This window comes from Chenopodium quinoa, unplaced genomic scaffold (genome assembly GCF_001683475.1).
Source record: "Chenopodium quinoa cultivar QQ74 unplaced genomic scaffold, ASM168347v1, whole genome shotgun sequence".
Taxonomy (NCBI): Eukaryota; Viridiplantae; Streptophyta; class Magnoliopsida; order Caryophyllales; family Amaranthaceae; genus Chenopodium; species Chenopodium quinoa.
In genome coordinates, this window is record NW_018743977.1 from 3,806,161 (window position 1) to 3,826,131 (window position 19,971).

Consider the following 19,971-nt stretch of genomic DNA (forward strand, 5'->3'; position numbering starts at 1 on the left):
GAGAGTCGTTGGAAAACACTTGCACCAAGTGGGATCATCCAACCCTTGAAGGTACATCGGGTTGGTGAATGCCATCAAATGGTCTTCTGGGTTAGTAGTGCCGTCATAGGCGCCTACTAATATATTTTTCACTTTGGCCGGCTGAGCGGCTTCAGCAATTTCCTTGGAGAAGGCCGACGGCTGTTCCCCAAGTCTAAGCAACCGTAGCTGCCAGTCCATAGGTTGGACATTCTTTGCTGCATGCCCACCAAACAGAGGTGGCTGCAAAAAATATTGTTGTTGCGGTACAAATGGTAAGTTTGGTACCGCCTGGCCACTATGAAAGCCGGACTGACGGGAGGTACCGCCTGACTGACTCTCATGATGCGACTGAGTATGCCTCATCGAGGTATTGCGCAGACTGTCTTGGAAGTTTGAAGTAGAGGCCGACTCTGACAATCGGTCATTCTTTTTCTGCTCTAGCAATAGCCGAGCATCTGTGTATGTTTTCTTCGACCCGTCCGCCTGAATATGACGAACAGGTTTCCTCTTTCCTGGAGTAGGAAAGCGGTACTTTGTGAAATCAAGGGCAGGCGGCTCCCACTTCCTAGAGTTAGGATGAGGGGTCGCCTCTCGCCCTTAAACTGGCTTCCTCTTCCCTGAAGTGGAAGGTTTCTTAGCCGACTGCTCCTTGGCCAGAGCAGGCTTCTTGTTGAGCAACTCTTGAATCTCTCCCTTGAAGCCCCTCATGAAGGTCATGAGTTCGTTTCTTGTAATGGGAGCAGACCCATCAGTCGACTGCTGCTGAACAGGCGGTGCGCCGGCTGGATCACTGAGTCCAGTTTGAAGATGTTCCCGTTCCCTCCTTTCAGTATGACGGGTGCGTCGGGCCCTTAGGGTCCCGTCTGAAGCTGTGTGAGCTTCAACTTCAAATTCTTCCTCAGTATCATGGTCCGACTGAACTTGAGGGTCGTCTAGGGGACGCCTCTCTTCAGGAGTCGGTACAGACGTGGATGCCATCTCAGAAATACTCTCCCCACAAACGGCGCCAAAATGTTTCGGGGTTTTCTGATGTCCTGCGGGAGAGTTACAATTCCGAAACTGGAACCGGACGCCTGTACCTGCAAAACAAACGGATGCTCCGGATGATTAGAGATCCGCCTCCGACGGTCAAGTTAGTACTTGATTAAGGAGTAATTAATGCGGAAATAAAAGTGATTGGGTCTCTAGGTGAGAGTATTAAATGTGCGTAATTCCCCTTAATGAGGATTAAGGGAGGTATTTATAACCTTGGAAAACGTGCCAATCCTAGGTTTAGGTTAACCTAGGGCTGATTGGGCTTCCCTTGGAAGTTGGGCCTAGGTGGCCGGTTTTTCCATTAGGCATGGAGGACGCCACGTGTCATAACATAATAGGTCCAGGGTGGACAAATAGGCGTGTGCCACGTGGCAAACCGTGACAGTTCCAACTGGTGGACACTTGGCAGGACCTGATTGGCCCACGTGGCGCATTTCGATTGGTGGGAGCAAAATCCCCTAATCAGTAAGTATGTAGTCATGAAATATTAAATGGTAAATGGCTTTGCTTGGGGAATAATCAAGAATGATTTAAGGCAAATAAATTGTATGATCAAATCTTTGTAAGATGGAGAATAGGAAATAAGGAAATAAGGAATTTAAGGAAGATAATTAAAATACAAAACTAACAAAATAATTAAACCAAAATTAACATAGGGTGGCCGAAAATATTGATCATATCCATGCTCATATTTTCGGACCTCCACTACTAGTTTTAGGAAAATATTTGCTAGATTTTAAGGATTAAAAATGATTGTGTAAATAATATATTTTGTAGAAAATAATTAATTAGAAAATATTAACTTAACACTAACTTAATTAGATGATAAAAATCAGATTTTCTACACTTAGAAAATCCGAAAATCTCATTAATTAAGTTAGGAATTTCGTCCCTTTAATTTATAAATAAGATATATAATTTTTGTTAATTAAAATATATATATATATATATATATATATATATATATATATATATATATAAATATATATATATATAATTCGGTTTTTATTAAAATAAATGGATAATAAATCTTATCCAAAATCCAAAATAATCATTGAGTTTTGAAAATGTAGTTGGCGCCAAAATTCAAATATCATTTTGGCTCCAAAATTCAAATAGTAACATAAATTACCAAAATACCCTTTTTTAGAAAATACTAATTAATTAATTATTTGGAAAATACGTCTCAAAAATACGGGGTACATATAAATATCACTGTTGTAATTGAATAATTTTTGTAAAACAATAATAATAATTGAATTTAAGTTCAATTAATATACTTACCTATATTGTTTTAATCTTTCTTATTGTGCTTGATTTGTTCATTTTTCAACGAATTCATGAATATTAACCCATTTTGATGTTGTGAAATTAAAAATTCATATTCAATTGAACAAGCTGTGCTTGTTTGTGGTAGTCAATGCAAATTTTGGATAAATTTTAGTAGTTTTTGTTGAATGAAAGAAGGTTTTAATAAGGTAAAATGGAGGTTTGAGAATTTGGAAAGAGAGAAAGTGGAGAGAGAAGGTGGAGAGAGAATGCATTTGAAATTCTGATTTTATTTGGGCTCATTCCATTATATATATTCTCACATTGCATGTATATGTTATTTTGTTTTAAACATATGTTATTTCGCTTTAATTTGTTATAATAGGTTGGAGCACCATGAACATGGTACTCCAAGGTCACCTAATACTAATTGTTCCATGGTGGTGGTGACTAGATTCCGGTTTGGAACTACCTGCACAAAAGCAAACATTACTGTCCTCGGGGGTGGTTTGAGGGCCTCCCTCTATTGCTTAAGGAAGTAAAGTGCTTAGTGAGAGAAAGTAGCTCTAGTGAAAAAAAGAACGAAAGGTGAAACAACATATTATCTAACCCCTTTTCCGGTATACTTTGGATACTATTTATAGTTGTACAAATTGGGCGGAGCAATAGTTAAGGCAACTTAAGACAGCCTTTGGGCTCAGCAGTGCCGTACTGGAGCTCGATACGCGCCATCATTAGGTGAGGCTGTGAGCGGGAGATAACTCTTGAGCTAGCCCCCCAAGAGATGGTATGAGGCGACACATGCCAACATTTTTTAGGCATGATCTCATCGATATTGCTCAATTGTTTGGTCTGCTAGAGTCTTCCCCATACAACATGTTATAAATTTATGTTTTTATATACAAAAAAAACAAATATATATATATATATACATTATTTGATGTAGAAACTGATGTAATTAATGTTTGGGCTCTGTTTGGTTTATTTGATGTTGCCTAAAATTGTTTTATTTATAATTATTTTATTTTATCAGAACTTATTGTATACTATTTTATATCGTTAGAGCTTATTTTATATAAATATTATTAACTGATTTTATTTTATTTTATCTATGAACAAAACTCCAATAATTATTTAATCTAAATTTATCTAAACTTATATTGTGAAATAAAATATGTAAATATATATGTTAGAATAACATGAAACAAACAGACTTTTAATTATTTTCAATCTTTTTTTATTAAGTTTCCTATATGTTGCATATAATGTTGCATATATACTCGTATTTTTTTCATATTATTTGATAAAAAGATAATTAAAATGGGATCTTGTTAATGAACGCCCCAAGAGCATTAGATAACTATTTAAAATATTTATTGAACTGATATAAAGTTTGCAATGCATGTCAAAAACACGCATTGATTAGTGCAATTTATGTTTATTTTAATTTAAATCTTATCTAATGCCTCCAGACATTCGTTATATAGCTTTTGCCTTAAAAGTATTTTTAATGACCAAAATTTTGTATTGACAAATATAAAAGTTAAAATGAGTGCAATTAATAAGAACAGGGGGAGTGGATTATTTGAAACACAATACCAAATTACGGATTAGGGCTACTCCTCTTTTCCTTTTGGTTTTTTTTCTTCTTCCTCTCTTTTGCTTATATTTTTTCACTTACTTTACATAAGGAATGCAAGTGTGAATCCAAAAAACAGATGAAACCAAATTATAATTAGGAAGAGAAGATGAGGCACAAGGAAAAGGGAAATAAAAGGATGCCTTTATTACCTTTGCCCCTCGTAAGCTTGATTTTGATCTATATCTTTAATTTCTTCTTTATCTCCCTTTATGTGTAGGCTACCGATCGACATGCTAAGTTTATTACGTAGTAGTACAATAGTACACCTTGTAATTCTCTGATGGAGTACGCACATAGTTGTTAAAATTCCGATCTGGATCTTACGATCCTACGATTCTACGATCCAAAATTGCGTGATCGATCCGGATTTTTAGTAGGATCTTAAAGTTTGTAGGATCTTACGATCCTATTCCGATATTAATTATGAGTGGTAGGATCTCAACACGATCCTACGATTTTATTACGATCCTACGATCCGATCCAACATTTTACTATAATATGAGACTTTGATTTATTTTGACATATTTTTTATTACTCATTAGGTTATATGCACCTAAATTTAATGTATATTAGCGAATCCAAGACATTAATATGATTTTATCAATTGACAACTTGCAATTGTCATAGTTAAGGTCTCATTCTTGACAAATTTGCACATAATTTATTAATTTAAACTTGTGTTATTAATCTTCTAACTATCATACAGACAAAGCTAAATGAAGATCGACCTTTTTTAAACAAAACAATATCTTTTAGCATTTAAACCCCTTAGAAGAAATGTTTTTAAGTCAATTTATAACATAATATATAATATTATTCATTATTAAGTAGGATCTTACGATCCTACAATCCGATTCTATCGATTCGATCCCACCCCCCTCATCGATCCAAGGTAGGATCCCGATCCTAACAACCTTGAGTACAGTACGCATAATCCCAAGAAGTCTTCACCGCAGTTTCACATTCCTCACTTGACAAACAAAACCCTCAAAATGAAATATCATACTATCATGATAATGTATCAAAGTAGCTGTAGTATCCAATAGAATCGGTGCATGTTCTAACTTATATGTAGGGAAATGAAGCACTATCATGTGAGGAAACATAGCGCACCATTCATCACTTGCAAGAAATTTATTTATCCAATCTTTCTCTAATGATGTATCCCGACTTTGTACATCGTAATTGTCATGTAAAGTGCTTCCATTAAATCTTAAATCACATAATTCGCGCTCATTAATAACCTCTCTAAAAGCATTCATCCTAATAGCACCACCATCTTTCTTTGACATGCTTCCAATAAAAACGAAAATGCACACATTAAAAATACTTGAATAATCACACTAAATCCCACGAATTGAAATCGTCCAAACATAATCCTAAGTTCCTAATAGCCACCCAAAAAGAACAATTGTTGTCAACCATAAATTTTACTACCACTTGATGCCTAGAATATGAGACAATATTGACATTGATATCATTCCACCAAAATCCAAGCCCACAAAGAAGTATTGTTACCATCTCTAATTGTTCTTTCCATCTTATTTTACTTGCCACATTCAACGAAAAAAAAAAAAATTATACATAATTTTTCCAAAGAAGGCCCGTTGAATCGTTGATTCTCTTGATAGACAATATATGCATAGAAAAGTTTTACTATGTATAATTTTTTGAATAAAACTGCTAACATCATCAATCAATAACATAATACTAAAAGCAAATTTGACATGACACTCGTCATGTTCTGATTAAAAAAATTTCCGCCACTTTCACTTCCTTTTTTTTTTTTTTCTTTTTTTCAAATCTTCATGCATATTAATTGATATATCCTATGATATCTAACTTTCAATTTGACAACTATATTCTATATGCATCCAATGAAAATATTTTAACATATCTTTCATATATTTTATAATAGGTATTTTCTATAATAAACAACATATACTACGTATATAAAGTAATATTATTAGAATAATGTACTACTTCCATACTTCGTATCATTCTACATCGTATTTTTTCATTTGAAAGTTTTTTTGCTATGACCAGGATTAAAACTTTAACTTTTATTATATATTTGTTGATTTATTTAAAATAATAACACCACAATTCAATAATTATAAATAAAAATAAATAAATAAAAACCTTGATTATTAATTGTCAAAAAAATAAGTCACTTAAATTTGTATAAAATACTTGTGCAAGTCAAAGTACGCTATAAAATATGGTTTTTTAAAAAAAAAAAAGTATGCTATAAAATATTGTGGCAGTCAAAACATGCCAACAAAATAGCCACATATGGAGTATATAAGTACATTGTACGGGTTATAAATAACATAAAATTTTATTCTTATATAAAATCCTATAATTATGAAATTTGTGTTTTTTTTAAATGTTTAATGATCAATACGAGTAACTTTTGATATCAATATAACATAAAAATCATTTTTTTTTTTTTGAAAAGAAATTCAAATATTTGTTTCACTTAAAAAATATTGATTTTTCTTTAAAAAAAATTTATTGTTAAATTAACATAGTAATTCATAATTAGGTTAAGTAAAAACCAATTATTGTTAAATTAATATAGTAATTCATAATTAGGTTAAGTAAAAACCGTACGTTGCACGGGACTTAAACTAGTTAATTCATTATAAGCAAGTTTACATGTGAAAAGTGCTACATTGAGCAATTTTATTTTATTTTTTTGACGGGATACATTGAACAATTTAGGATTGATTTGTTTTAAGTTAAGATACTTCATAACTTACTTTAAAAAATCAGATAACCTTAATTATAATTTTGTTGCTTAATTTGCATTCTAAATTTATTACAAACTTGGCTTTTCTTCTTTTTATTACTCCTCCATTTCACAATAATGTTCTTATAGAATCTTTTTGTGAGACAAATTTGGTCAAAGTAGAAACATTATTTGAGAACAGAGAGTATTTTTTCCACGATTTTTCCATCAAAATACACATGCAATATGCCACGTGGCACAAATCTATACCAAAAGTCAAAGGTCCCACAGATTTCCCACGCGAAACTTGAATTTTTTTTTTTTTTTGACAACTCGTGAAACTTGAAGTGAATATCTTCTTTCTCGTGTTCTTCCTTTAATTTTCTTTCCTTCCGAAAGTGAAGGAACAAATTCACTGAACCTCAAAAAAACCACAAATAAAAATCTTCACCAATCAAAAACAACCCCAGAAATTCTCCTTCAAAAACAAAAAAACCCAGAAAATCTCCTTCAAAATAAAAAAAACCCAGAGAAAAATGGACAAAATCTCTCACAGAAAAATCCCAGTAAATGGCATAAACATGCACATAGCAGAAATCGGTGACCCCACAAAACCAACAATCCTCTTCCTCCATGGATTCCCTGAACTCTGGTATTCATGGCGTCACCAGCTTCTCTCCGCCGCCGCCGCCGGTTACCGCGCCGTCGTACCGGACCTTCGTGGTTACGGTGACACCGACGCGCCGCCGTGTTCTTCGAGTTACACCTCGTTTCATGTCGTCGGAGATTTAATCTCTCTTCTCGATTTTCTCGATATTGAGCAGGTTTTGTTGGTGGGGGTCATGATTGGGGTGCGATTATTGCTTGGCATCTCTCTCTGTTTCGGCCTGATAGAATTAAGGCGTTGGTTAATTTGAGTGTTCCGTTTTCGCCGAGGAACCCTAATCGGAAACCTGTTGATGGGTTGCGTAATTCTCTTGGGGATGATTTTTATATCTGTAGATTTCAGGTAATTTTTTTTTTTTAAAATTAAGTTTTTTTTTTTTTTAAGTATTTTTGATGAATGTTTTGTGTAATTTTTGGTTGGTGTTCATGATTTTTTTGATGTTGACATGTTTAGTTCATTTAATTCTTCTATTTTGTGGTTTGTTGAATACTGTTTGATAATTTATTGGTTTTTTTTTTTGGTAGTTTGTGTAATTAATGTTTTTTTTTTTCCTGATTTTTTTAGTGAAATTGAAGTCAACCCTAGGTCCCCAGATTCTGATTTTCAGTGGATAAATGGAATTTTGAGTGAAAATAAAGAACCACTTGAGAATTTCCTTGATTTATATTCTCTGTACATTGATTGGGTATATACTATATACCCCCATTTCCCATTTGATGGCTGCATATAGGATGTTTATAGCAACTGAATATGTTGAATTGTAAAAGTTAGATGCTGGCATTTTACTTTTTCTGAATTAGAACTGTAAATTTTTTTTTTTTTTTACTGGTAAGTCAATTGATGGGTATTATGGAGAATTATTTGATGGCTTGTAAAGTTGTAAGTCTTCTTTTTGGTGTATGATGACAAATTCGACCTGGTACACTACTCGAATTTAGTTCTGCCCAATTAACTATCTGTAATAATTTCTTTACTCAACCACAATTTGATGGATGCTTAACATGATTTTGATGGATAATTCGGGGTTAGGTATTTGATAGCTTTTGAATTTTATTTTTTTTCTGGCTGATGATGAATTTGACCCGTACAGTCAATAGTCTGCCCAATTATCAAATACAGAGTATTATGTTCAGCATTCTTATTGAAACCCATATCTCTCAACGAAGAACACTATTGTCTAGTCTGTTCAGAAGCTATTTCACTGAAGTTTATTTCATTGGTAGTTCAGTTGCCCGCTTTGGCAACATTGTTTGGACAACTATCAGGCGAATCGGTTATTGGCTCAATTATTCTTTGATAAGTATGGACGCGAATCGTATATTCATTGCACTTACCTTTTGGGGCAGTCTTAGAGGTTTCACGAACGTATTGGCATTACAGTTCATCCCTGACTGATTGCTGTCATACTGTAGGAACCTGGAGAGATAGAGGAAGAATTTAGTAGTATCGATACTGCTAGATTAATGAAGCAATTCCTGCTATCCCGTGATCCAAAGCCTCCTTGCATACCTAAAGGAAAACTGGCAGCAAGTGCACAAAAGGCTATTACTTTGCCTCCATGGCTTTCAGAGGACGACATCAACTATTATGCTGAAAAGTTCAAACAGACAGGCTTTACTGGTGCTTTGAACTACTATCGAGCCATGAACCTGTATGTTTCTCCTTAGTCTTGGAAGTGCTTTTAGACTAATTGTGTGATCGTTGTCCTTACATTTTCCCAACAGTTCACATACATCACTTAAAGAATAAAGACTAGCACCAGCTTGAACTTGAGATGGTGTGATGAGGCATAAGCCGATATGCAGAAGTATTTGTGTATGTAGTGCTATAGTTATACAGTGTAAGAGATACACATACACTCATTGCTAGAATTCAGAGTGTCAGGTATATGCTTACTTCAAAGAATCTTTGGCAATTGACAATATATTTTCACCGGGAATCATTCTATAAGGTCCAAGTGGTTGCTCTAGAGACATGGGATTGAGGCTTGTATGAACCATATCCATATGCATTCATGACTCTATATGAATATTGTAGGACAAAAGATAGGGCATGTATAATCATTGTCTTCTTTTATTTTGGTAGACCATTCTAGGCCTTTGAAACAGTTAGTTTTTGCCAAAACCAATATATTTCCTCTGTTTTTATTTAGTTGCATCACTTAAGTTTTCACGGACTCCTAGGCAATTTTTAGAATAGAGAGAGGTAAAGAGAAAAAATAAATAGGGTACAGGTGATAGGAGAGAGAGAGGCAGAATTTATTAGTTAAAAAGGAAACTGATGCAACTAATTTGAAATTTCCGTATTAGGAAAGTGGTGCAATTAAAAAAAACGGGGGAAGTACATAGTTTGGTATGTTAATGCTGACTCATTGTCACAGCAATTAGGATTTGAATCACTGGGAATCCATCACTTGATTCTTAGGACTAACAAAGTTGCCAATGCAAATGTCTTGAATTTATGCTTTTGTGGCATTTCAATTTCAATAGGCCCTGAGAATAATGAACCATTTATTAATGCCGCACACTTTTTTATTGGTAGGACTTGGGAGCTCATGGCACCATGGACAGGGGTGCAAGTTAAAGTACCAGTTAAGTTCATTGTGGGGGAGCTGGACGTAACCTATAGTTTTCCGTACATGAAGGATTACTTACACAAGAGTGGGTTCAAGAGAGATGTACCACTTTTGGCTGAGCTTGTTGTAATGGAAGGAGCTGCTCACTTCACCAATCAAGAAAAGCCGGAAGAAATAAGCAATCATATTTTGGAATTCTTTGAAAAGTTTTAATCCTCTGGTATTTCTCAAGATGCTCTTTGGCTTGCTTGATGCATTCAATAAAAAACTTTTGTTGTTTTAGAAAGAGCATAACATGCTTTAATTAGCTGTATACATGATTAACAAAGGTGTTGATATGGTGTCTCCCTTGTACAATGTTCTCCATCTTTGGGATCTCCTCCTTTTCCATTGTATGGTATTTAATTATTCCCCTTTGTCCCAATTGTTGAGATTCAAATAAGTTTTAGTGATGACCCTGGATACATTTTTTTCTTGTCACAATGTCTGAAATATCTTGTGTTATTTGAAATTAAGTTGAATGGTTTTGTTTATAATGCTATCATTGTTATTTTAGGCGCATGCATATTAGTTCTATACTTCCTCTTGTTGCACCCCTTTTAAAAGAGATAGGAGGCTAGAGTAGTTGGCTAGTTCTCCGTCTTCCAAGCGTGAGGCCAAGGGTCGAATCTCACCAAACTTATTCTAGCTTTCTAGGTGCATATATAGTTCTATACTTTTATTTACATTATTATAGCTATAGCTGCAATTATTTACACTAACTTTTTCCATGTGTTAGGATTGCTAGCCTAACAAGTATAACTTGGTAGATTGGCAGCCGGTGTTGAGCAAAGGTTGTGTTCTTGAGCGAATTGCTGTGAGAACAAGTTTGCTATGGAGTCCTTTATAAAAAGACGTGCTGGCCTTGGTATTCACAACGCATTAGGCCAGGTAGGAAATGTGTTGACATTCTACAAGATCTTGGCTTCTTGTCTACAGAGGAAGTCTTTATTTATAAGTTTCCTGATTATTACTCCTTAAATAATTAGGAATGTAATATATTATTGTTGTAAGTATTGCAATGAATTTGGTAGTATTAAGGAAACCATTGATAAAGATTCAATTAAATCCTAGTTCTAGTCGAATTAGGTGAATGCTACCTTACAAATATGGGATTCGTGTTATGGTCTATTGTTTATTTGTTTGTGCTTGTATGAGGGTGCACAAGACGTAAACTATAATGTCATTTGTGCGAAGGTGTTACTTAGGAGAAACCATTTAACTTATAATGTCGCTATCTTAATTTGTTATCTTAATTTTATAAAGGAAAAATTAGCAAAAATAATCCGAACTATTGACCATCTTTTCATTTTTAATCCAAACTAATCTTTAATTTAGAATAATTCAAAGTATTGGGAATAGTTACTCATATTAGTTTAAAGAGGTTCAATTATATGTGTGGGGCCCACTTTTAACTTTTTTAATTGCATTTACTCTTCCTCTCTCCTCTAACCACCCAAACTATAGTATCATTTTCATACCTTTTATGAAGCTTGGGATTTACTCGATGGAAGTGCTTTCATCAAAGAACAATTTCACATGTGTGACGTTTCGCCTTCAAATTTTGTCTTCAAATTTTGTAAATTTTCCTTTTTTTTTTTTCTCTGTTCTTGATATTCGATCATGTATTTCTTTGGTTCTAATACTCCATTAAAATTCAATTGCAGTTCAAATTATTGGAGCTTAGAGGCGAAATACATAATTTGATATTCACTAAGCTTAGGGCGAGACGAGACGAACATTGGTTTGTAAACATAGTAAGTTAATGCAATTTTCAATGTCTATCGTATTTCAAATTTTCAATAAATTTGAAAATGCAATTGGGGATGAAAAAATTTCACACGCAATTTCTAATTTCACATGACAATTTTTTTTTTTTTTACACTTCCCACATCCATAAAAATGCAATTTCTAATTTCACATGACAATTAGGGAAGCGTTTGTATGGAACTTCTCGCATCCATTTTAATTGCATTACTACTCCATTATTGACTACCCTAAGCTTCGACTGAAACATCAAGCCATAATTTTGATGAATGAGTTAATGCATATGAGAGGCTAAATGATATTGCACCAGAAGACAAGGTTTAATATTTGAAGGATGAACCAAAAGGATGAAATCTTGATGGTGATCAGAGGAAGAAGAAATAGTAGTAGAAGATGGTGATTTATGAAGATTTGATAAATGGTTCCAAAAATGACGGTAAGGAGGAGTAATGCGCATATTCTTAGATGCACCATTGTGCATCAAGCTGGCTGCACCACTTCACAAATACCCCCTTTTATACACCAAACACACATATATATTATGTACTACTAGAGTACTAGTATATATTACTTCATCTCCTTTCAATCTTCTTCCTATTTTATTTCTTTCCTTATTTCTTAAGTTTTACATAAATTTTTCCCTTTTTTTCAAAATTCTTTACTTAATTCTTAATTTTGGTTGAAATTTTCACTCTCCATTGTGTTTGGCATCACCTTCTTCTTTTAAAATTTTCTCTCTCCTCCATTTTTTGTATTTTCGTTAATTCGTGATGGATTTAATTGGAATCTTGAAAAGATTGTTGATATAAGTTAGTTTATGTTATTGATTTGTAATTTGGTTTAATTGGTTATATTTTCTGATTTTGTGATTGATATTGCATATATAATTTTTGGGTGATTTGCCAATTTATAATAGGTGATGAACACAAATTAATTGCAGTACTTTTCTCTTCACTTTTCTTTCCTATAATAATTTTCATCAAAATTTCGATCATAATTTTCATCAAAATTTTATTCTCCTCTGTTTTTCCTCTTTCGTTCTTCATTTTCTCTCTCCTCTGTTTTCTTTATTTCCTCTTTTGTTTCACTTTTTCGATTGATTTTGTTGCTTACTATGGAATTAGTTGTTATTCCTTCAGAGATTGTCAATACAGATTAGTGTTTTGTTTTGTTGATTGTAATTAGGTTTTTTTTAGGTTATATTCAATTGTAATTGTATTTTGTTTAATCTCTATCAATTTGATATATGTATGAATTTCGTCCTTTTTTTTGTGGTGATTTGTAATGAATTTTGATCAATTTGATTAGGTTTGTGAACATGCAATTCATATGAATTGAATTTACGGCCTTTAATTATGAACAAAAGAAAATTGAAGAAATAAAAAATAAAATGATTATGAAACATACGCATTATAACTATTAAAAATATGGATATATGCACTAAAAATATGAATATATGCATTTTAAAAAATGAACGTACGCTTTCAAAATATGAACATATGCATTGGTTCATTTTTTGAATGCGTATGAACATAATTAAGCATTTTTGAAGGTGAACATATACATAAAAATTATGAACATATGGATTTCAGAAAGTGAACATATGCATTTCAGAAAGTTTACAAGAGGATTCAAAATATGAACATAAAAATTTAAGAACGAAAGTGAACATATGCATAAAAGTATGAACATATGCATTTCATAAAGTGAACATAAGCATTCAAAATATGAACATAAGCATAAACTGACAAAACAGACAAAATGAGAACATTTTATGAATATTAAGAATATTTATCATATGAACAATAAATAATAATATTATGAATATTTCAAAACATTTTATGAACATAAGGTATCCGTTTGATTTCACTAAATTTTTTAACAATTTTAATAAAAATTTCAAACAACAGAGTAGCGGACAATATTCAAACAAAATTAAGTGATATTCATATAAATTCAAACAAAATTAAGTGAAATTTACATAAAATTACCTTTTTTGGGAGAATTCGTTTGATTTTCATCTCATTTCAAATATCCATGGTTGTTTTGGAGAAGAGAGAGTGAATTGCATTTGATTGTAAGAGAGATAAAATCAAAGAGAGGAGTAATAAATTTAAGAAATTTAAATTTGAGAGTGGCGATTTTTTTAAAAAAAAACAAAAAAAAAGAATAGCTGTTGGAAGTGACGATTTTGTATAAATGACAATTGGGTGGGCTGCATTTAAAGATATGTTCAGATTTTTGGGTGGGCTCATTTTGGTTTAGGGCTTTTTTTTAATGGGGCACGTTTGAAATTGGGTTATGGGCTGGTGTTGCAGCTAGAATAGCTGCATAAGGGTGCAGCTTAGACCAATTGGGAGTAATGCAATTAATAAAACAACAAAAGTGGGCCACACATGAGTAATTTAACCTGTTTAGCAAGTTAATACCTTGCTCAGACTAATATAAGCAAATACCCCCAATACTTTGGATTATTCTAAATTAAAGACTAATTTGAATTAAAATGAGAAGATGGTCAATAATTCGGATTATTTTTGTTAATTTTTCTTTTTTTAAATATCGTTTGATATCAAATGATGGGGTTTGTTTCCTATTAGTAAAGGATTTGACAGAGATTTTGATCGAATTATTAGCTCATATTTCTTGCTCTAGTCTTCGTATTTGACGATGTCAAATCGTATTGTTTGGTTGAACATTTTAGGCTTTTAGCATTTGCCAGAGAAATAAAATTATGGGTTGCAATGCAATCATCAAGGTCCTATTCTGTCTCTAAACGAATAACATAGTTTTAAGAATTGAACCATAGTTAAATTATTTCCTCCATTTTTATTAGATGCATCAATTTTTAAGAATGAAAGTTTCAATTTAAATGCATCACTTTTCTTATCTATAGCTAATACTAAAACAGCAACCGTTGATATCATCCTATCCTAAAATTAGATACATGTTATGTTGTCATTAAAAATTTTCCTTCCAAAACTAAAAATGATTTATTATTAAAATTCTAGTCAGCTATATTATTATAAGTATCAACTTTCAAAAAACAGTTTATTCTCTCTAACGGTAATAATTTAAATTTTTCTTCCTTAGATACTCCTTTCATCATTTAATAGTTAATTAATATATTTTCTCCCCTATCATATGAGCCCTTTTTATTTTTTCTCTCAAAAATTGCCTAGGAGACTAGGAGTCCACAATTACAAAAATGATACAACTAAAGACAACATTGATTTAACTAGTTTGGAATGGAAATTTTGCCAAGAAAATAACTACCATTTAAAAAAAATTCTGAAAAAACTACCACGAAAACACAAAAACTATGAATATCACTACCACATTCAATTTTCCGACAAGAATCTCCAATTGGTGTAGCCTACTCTATAAAATTTTAATCAATTGTGGTAGAGACAACAAGTGAATTCAGTGGCCGAACACAATTCATGTAAATTAATTTTAATTTCGCATCATAGTTGATGTAATTTCTTAATTGAATCTTAAAATTAGGGTCATGATCAAATTGAATTTAGGGTTTTATGATATTGGGGGAGTTAGAGGCAATTGAATTGTATTACCTAATTTAGAGTTAATGCGGGAGCAATGTTGTCATTTCATATGGATTTTTTGTTGGAAAATTTAAAAAGTTGGGCCTCTTCAACCGGAGATTCCTGCCGGAAAATCAAAGTGGTAGTGCTACTCAAAGTTTTTGTATTTTTGTGGTAAATTAAAAAAAAAATAATGGTAGTAGTTTAAGGTGATCATTTAAATGGAAAAAATATCTTAAGCAAAGATTAGGAGATAGAGGGGCCATGTGATTAATCGGTCGGACGACCACCACACAAACACCCACGCCACCGAAACCACCATATACCCACCAACCCACCCTTTCACCACCACAAAATCTGAAACATGCCCAAAATCCACCCCACCCAACTCACAACCACCACAAACGCACCTCGTAACCACCCTCTCACCACCACCAAGATCCGAAACCCTCATCATAACCACCAAAAACCACCCGACCTAACTCACAACCACCAAAACTTACCCCTCATCAATCTTACCCACCGCGAAGATACCCCACACCCACCCCCTAACCACAATCTTTCACCATTTTTTCTATAGATCTCAGATTTTAAGCTTAATTTCATGTTCTCCTTTTTCCTAATCAATTTCTAATTTCTAATTTCAAGGAGGGACGACGACTTTGACAAGGGAAGAAAAGGTGGCGGCGACTCTGACGAGGAGAGAAGAAAGTGGCGGCAACTGTCACAAGTAAAAGGGTGGCAATCGAACTGAGTGGTGCGTGGTTGCGGTTGTGAGATATGAAATAAGAGAGAGAAAAGTGGTGGTGGTGGCGGCTGAAAGGGAGGAGAGAGAAAACGTGGTGGTGTTGGTGGTGAGAGAGGAGAGAGAATGTGGGTTAAGTTTAAATAATGGATGAACTAATTTAGGTTAATAACATAATTCCTCCGTTTTTTTTTTTTAATAGTTGCAACATTTGACATTTACGCTATTCATGTGTTTCTCTTTGACTAGCTTTGATGATTTATACTCAAGCAAAAAATATAAACATGTGGACTTTTATTAAATTCGTCTCGATTTATACTATATTAACATCAAATGTTTATAATTTTTACATATTGGTAAATAAATTAACGATTGAAATCATGCATCAACAAACGTGAAAAAAAGTGTTGCAACTTAAAAAAAAAAATAATAAAAAAAATAAAAAAATAAAAACTCAAAGGAAGTATGATTTAATATATTTATTAAAGTTAAGTAAAGGTAAGTTGGTAATTATACGAAAAAAATTTGCTAAAGGAGGAAAATTTTAATTTGTTGCAAATAATTTGTGACATGCATTTTAGGAAAATATTGCAAATAATACAAAACACGAAATAGAGGTAGTAGATAAGATAAAGAAATGAGAAACCAATTGGAGTCCGAGTTCTAGGTATAAAGATACGAGTAATAAGATTATAATCGTTCTTAATTTGTTTAATTTTTTATATGATGAACAAGCTAATCTTAAAATATAAGACAAACAATGAAATCAGCAAAAACTGCATTGGATCATTTAAAAATTTTATAGCTATCCCGGTTTTTTTAGTACTTTATTTCTAAACTCATTCACTAATTTTGCCACAGGTTTAATACTCCATAGCTTTTAAGACTAGAAATTTGCTTAATGATGGCTTCAACTTTCAGAAAGATCAACTTAAAACATACGGAGTAACATTCAAGTCAAAAACATCCCCTAGGCAACACTTGAGCAAAAAGCAGGCAAAAGTTAAGGCAATCTCTTCAACAAAATTTACCTTCAAAACTGATGATAACAACATTAACGTCAGGGCAAAATCTGCTATAACTAATAATTTGCTTTGCTAACCCAACATAAAAAGGAAAAATGAAGCTCAAACCCAAATTGTAACACATGGATTGACAAAGTCTTTGACAATAGAAACCAACAAACTCTTCTATCTTGATATTTGACTTAATTCCTGTAACCACGGCTGTTACGTCTACCTCTGGCCTTCTCGAATTTACGGCCAGTAGATCGCACATAAGGCTTGGTGTGACTGTGGGGAACACCAGGAGCCTTGCCAAAGTGCTTGACAGCCTCTCTAGCATTCTTAGGACCCCTTAGCAGAACCTACCATTTAATAGTAAAATATTAAGAAAAATACCTTAAGTAAAGAACCAATCCATATAAATTTCCTCAGCATAATCAAATGAGTAAACAAACTCCTATTATAAACTTAAGAAGCACCAAACAAACCATTAACTTTAACACTTGCAAAAAGACTCAACAAACAAACTAGAGTAGAGTTCAGAACAAATGTTACATATATGCAACTAAACCATGCAAACACCAAGGTAAAGCGAACTTAAACACTCATTTGTTTTACAGGCGGCAAGTAGAGGGAAAATATGAAGGGAGTGAGCTGCCTGTATGCAATCAGCATCTCACGTTGGAGAAATCATAATACATATGTGATCTACCGGCAACATGTCACCGTGTGTTAATAGCCATTGTTACATATGAGGCAGAGGTGAAGTACATTGCTTTAAGATTAGGCTATCACTTCAATACTTCATATCATTCAGAGTTCTGTACTTTCAACTACTTCAATTTCAGCATATGAAATTACAAATACTACATAAGCTCATTTGAAGGAGTAGCTAGAATCAGCATTCCACAGTTTCAAATAGTTTCATAACACAAATTCTCTAAAACTTCAAAAGTTCAAATTCAAACCCAGCACCATTTTTTGGTCCCTCCTATTATTATCACTAATATACTGATGTAGCCAATTAAATCCACACAACAATAACCTTTCACCAGAATATAACATCCTATTTAATCAACACCTACACGCTCCTAATCAACATCATCAGTATACTAAAAAACAGGCAACAATGCAAAGAATGATGCACTAACAAAATGTTAACCAATGAATTTTCCAATTATGTCAAAATCACATAATTTGCATCGTACCGTAAAAAGTAAGCACTTTTAACACAAACAAATGCACAATAAAGAACAGGATAGATTGGATCAAAGCAATTATACCGTGTTCTGGCCAAGAGGAGCTCTTAGAGCCAACTGATCAAAAGTAAGGCACTCGCCACCGGCCTTCTCGATACGAGCCCTAGCGGTTTCAGTAAACCTCAGAGCACAAACCTTGATGGCAGGCACTTCATACACCCTAATATCATCAGTAATAGTTCCCACCAAAACAGCAATTTTGCCATCCTATATCACAAACATTGCATTTCAATAATACACCCAATAATAAACATCCATTAAATCAAATTAAATCATAATAATATAAATTAAATCATCCTAAAACAAATTATAATAATATAAATTAAATCATACTAAAACAAATTAAATAATTAAGTACCTTTCCGGCCATATACTTAACAAGCCTAGAGAGAGAAAGTGGGGCTTTGTTAGTCTTGCTCATAAAAAGCCTCTTCAAAACAACAGCATTGAAATCGCTACCAGTTCTTCTAACCAAAAATCGGTAAAGCTGAAAAAAAATATACCAAAAACCCAGATTAACCCACCATTTAATTTCACAAATTAAACCAAAAAAAAAACCAAATTTGACAATGAAATTCAACTGGGTATTTGATAAAATTTCTGGGTATTGACAAAAAAAAAAAAAAAAATGATACCTTAACAAGGAGCTTGAGGTAAACATCGTTAGATTTAGGCGCAGTGCGCTTGGTCTTCTTGCTTTTGCCTCCTGCCTTCAAATCGATGCCCTAAAAAGAAAAGCAGAATACGATGATTAAGAGGAGATAGAATGAAGGTTGAAGGTGTAAAAATGGAGGAGAGAGAAAGAGAGAGATGTTACCATGGTTTCGCAGTAGGAAAGTGATGATCTGATGCGGTATCGGCTGAAGCTATAGCAAGAGAGGAAATGAAAACTAGGGTTTTTGGCCTTTTATATTTGTAATTGGGGCTTTAGTTGGGTGTTGTAGGTTGGAGAATGGAGATCATGGGTTTTTCATTTGGGTTTGGGTTGGATCCGTTTGAGTAGATTGTTTGGAGGGTTTGTGGACTTGGATTGTAGGCCTTTTTATGATATGATATAATATTGTTATTTTTTTCCTATGGATTTTATCTATGAATTTAGGTTTGGGTGTGTGTATAATGTAGAAGAATGACTTAGCCCGCTAGTCCAATCCGGCCCGATCTAGAAAAGTTTTGGTTTGGGAAGGCTAAAAACCCATTTTTAGTTCAAGATCTGAATTCGACACAAAAAAACTCGAAAAACCCGCTTTGATCAGATAAATTTGACACTATTTTGCAGGTTTGGACACAAGATTATACATTGGACCGGCTTAGCCCGATTTAGATCACCTCTAAATGTGGAAACAATTAGAACAAGAATTATTGTTGTCAAAAAGACTTGAAAACTTAGATGTAATGAGTACAAAATCAAACCCCTTATCAAATAACTAGATATTAAAATTCGGAATCTATTCTACCAGTTACTAATCCAGGTTTGTAACCATAATTGGTACACACTGATTCCTTGTTTTTGTAATGGGACCAAGACCATGTGAAACTGGTTACTCAAATTTCTTACTCACTCTCCTAAAATGCATCATCACAATGATCCATGCATCTTAGATTAACATACAATAAGTTCAAATAATTTCATTCAATTCATATTACATAGTTGCAATAAAAGTAATTGTTGGTT

At 33.2% G+C, this 19,971-nt stretch overlaps 1 protein-coding gene and 1 pseudogene across 1 annotated transcript; one reads left to right on the forward strand and one right to left on the reverse strand.

Annotated features, from left to right (window-relative positions):
- Positions 1–6,678: 6,678 nt before the first annotated feature.
- On the forward strand, positions 6,679–11,120 carry LOC110689821 (annotated as a pseudogene).
- Positions 11,121–16,967: 5,847 nt separating this feature from the next.
- Positions 16,968–19,228, reverse strand: LOC110689822 (60S ribosomal protein L18-3-like). The gene is made up of 5 exons (XM_021866649.1): positions 19,117–19,228; positions 18,935–19,024; positions 18,658–18,786; positions 18,324–18,506; positions 16,968–17,402 (listed from the first exon to the last, which is right to left on the reverse strand). The coding sequence occupies exons 1-5, from the start codon at positions 19,117–19,119 to the stop codon at positions 17,244–17,246; spliced, it is 564 nt and encodes a 187-aa protein (XP_021722341.1). The 5' UTR covers positions 19,120–19,228; the 3' UTR covers positions 16,968–17,243.
- Positions 19,229–19,971: the final 743 nt, after the last annotated feature.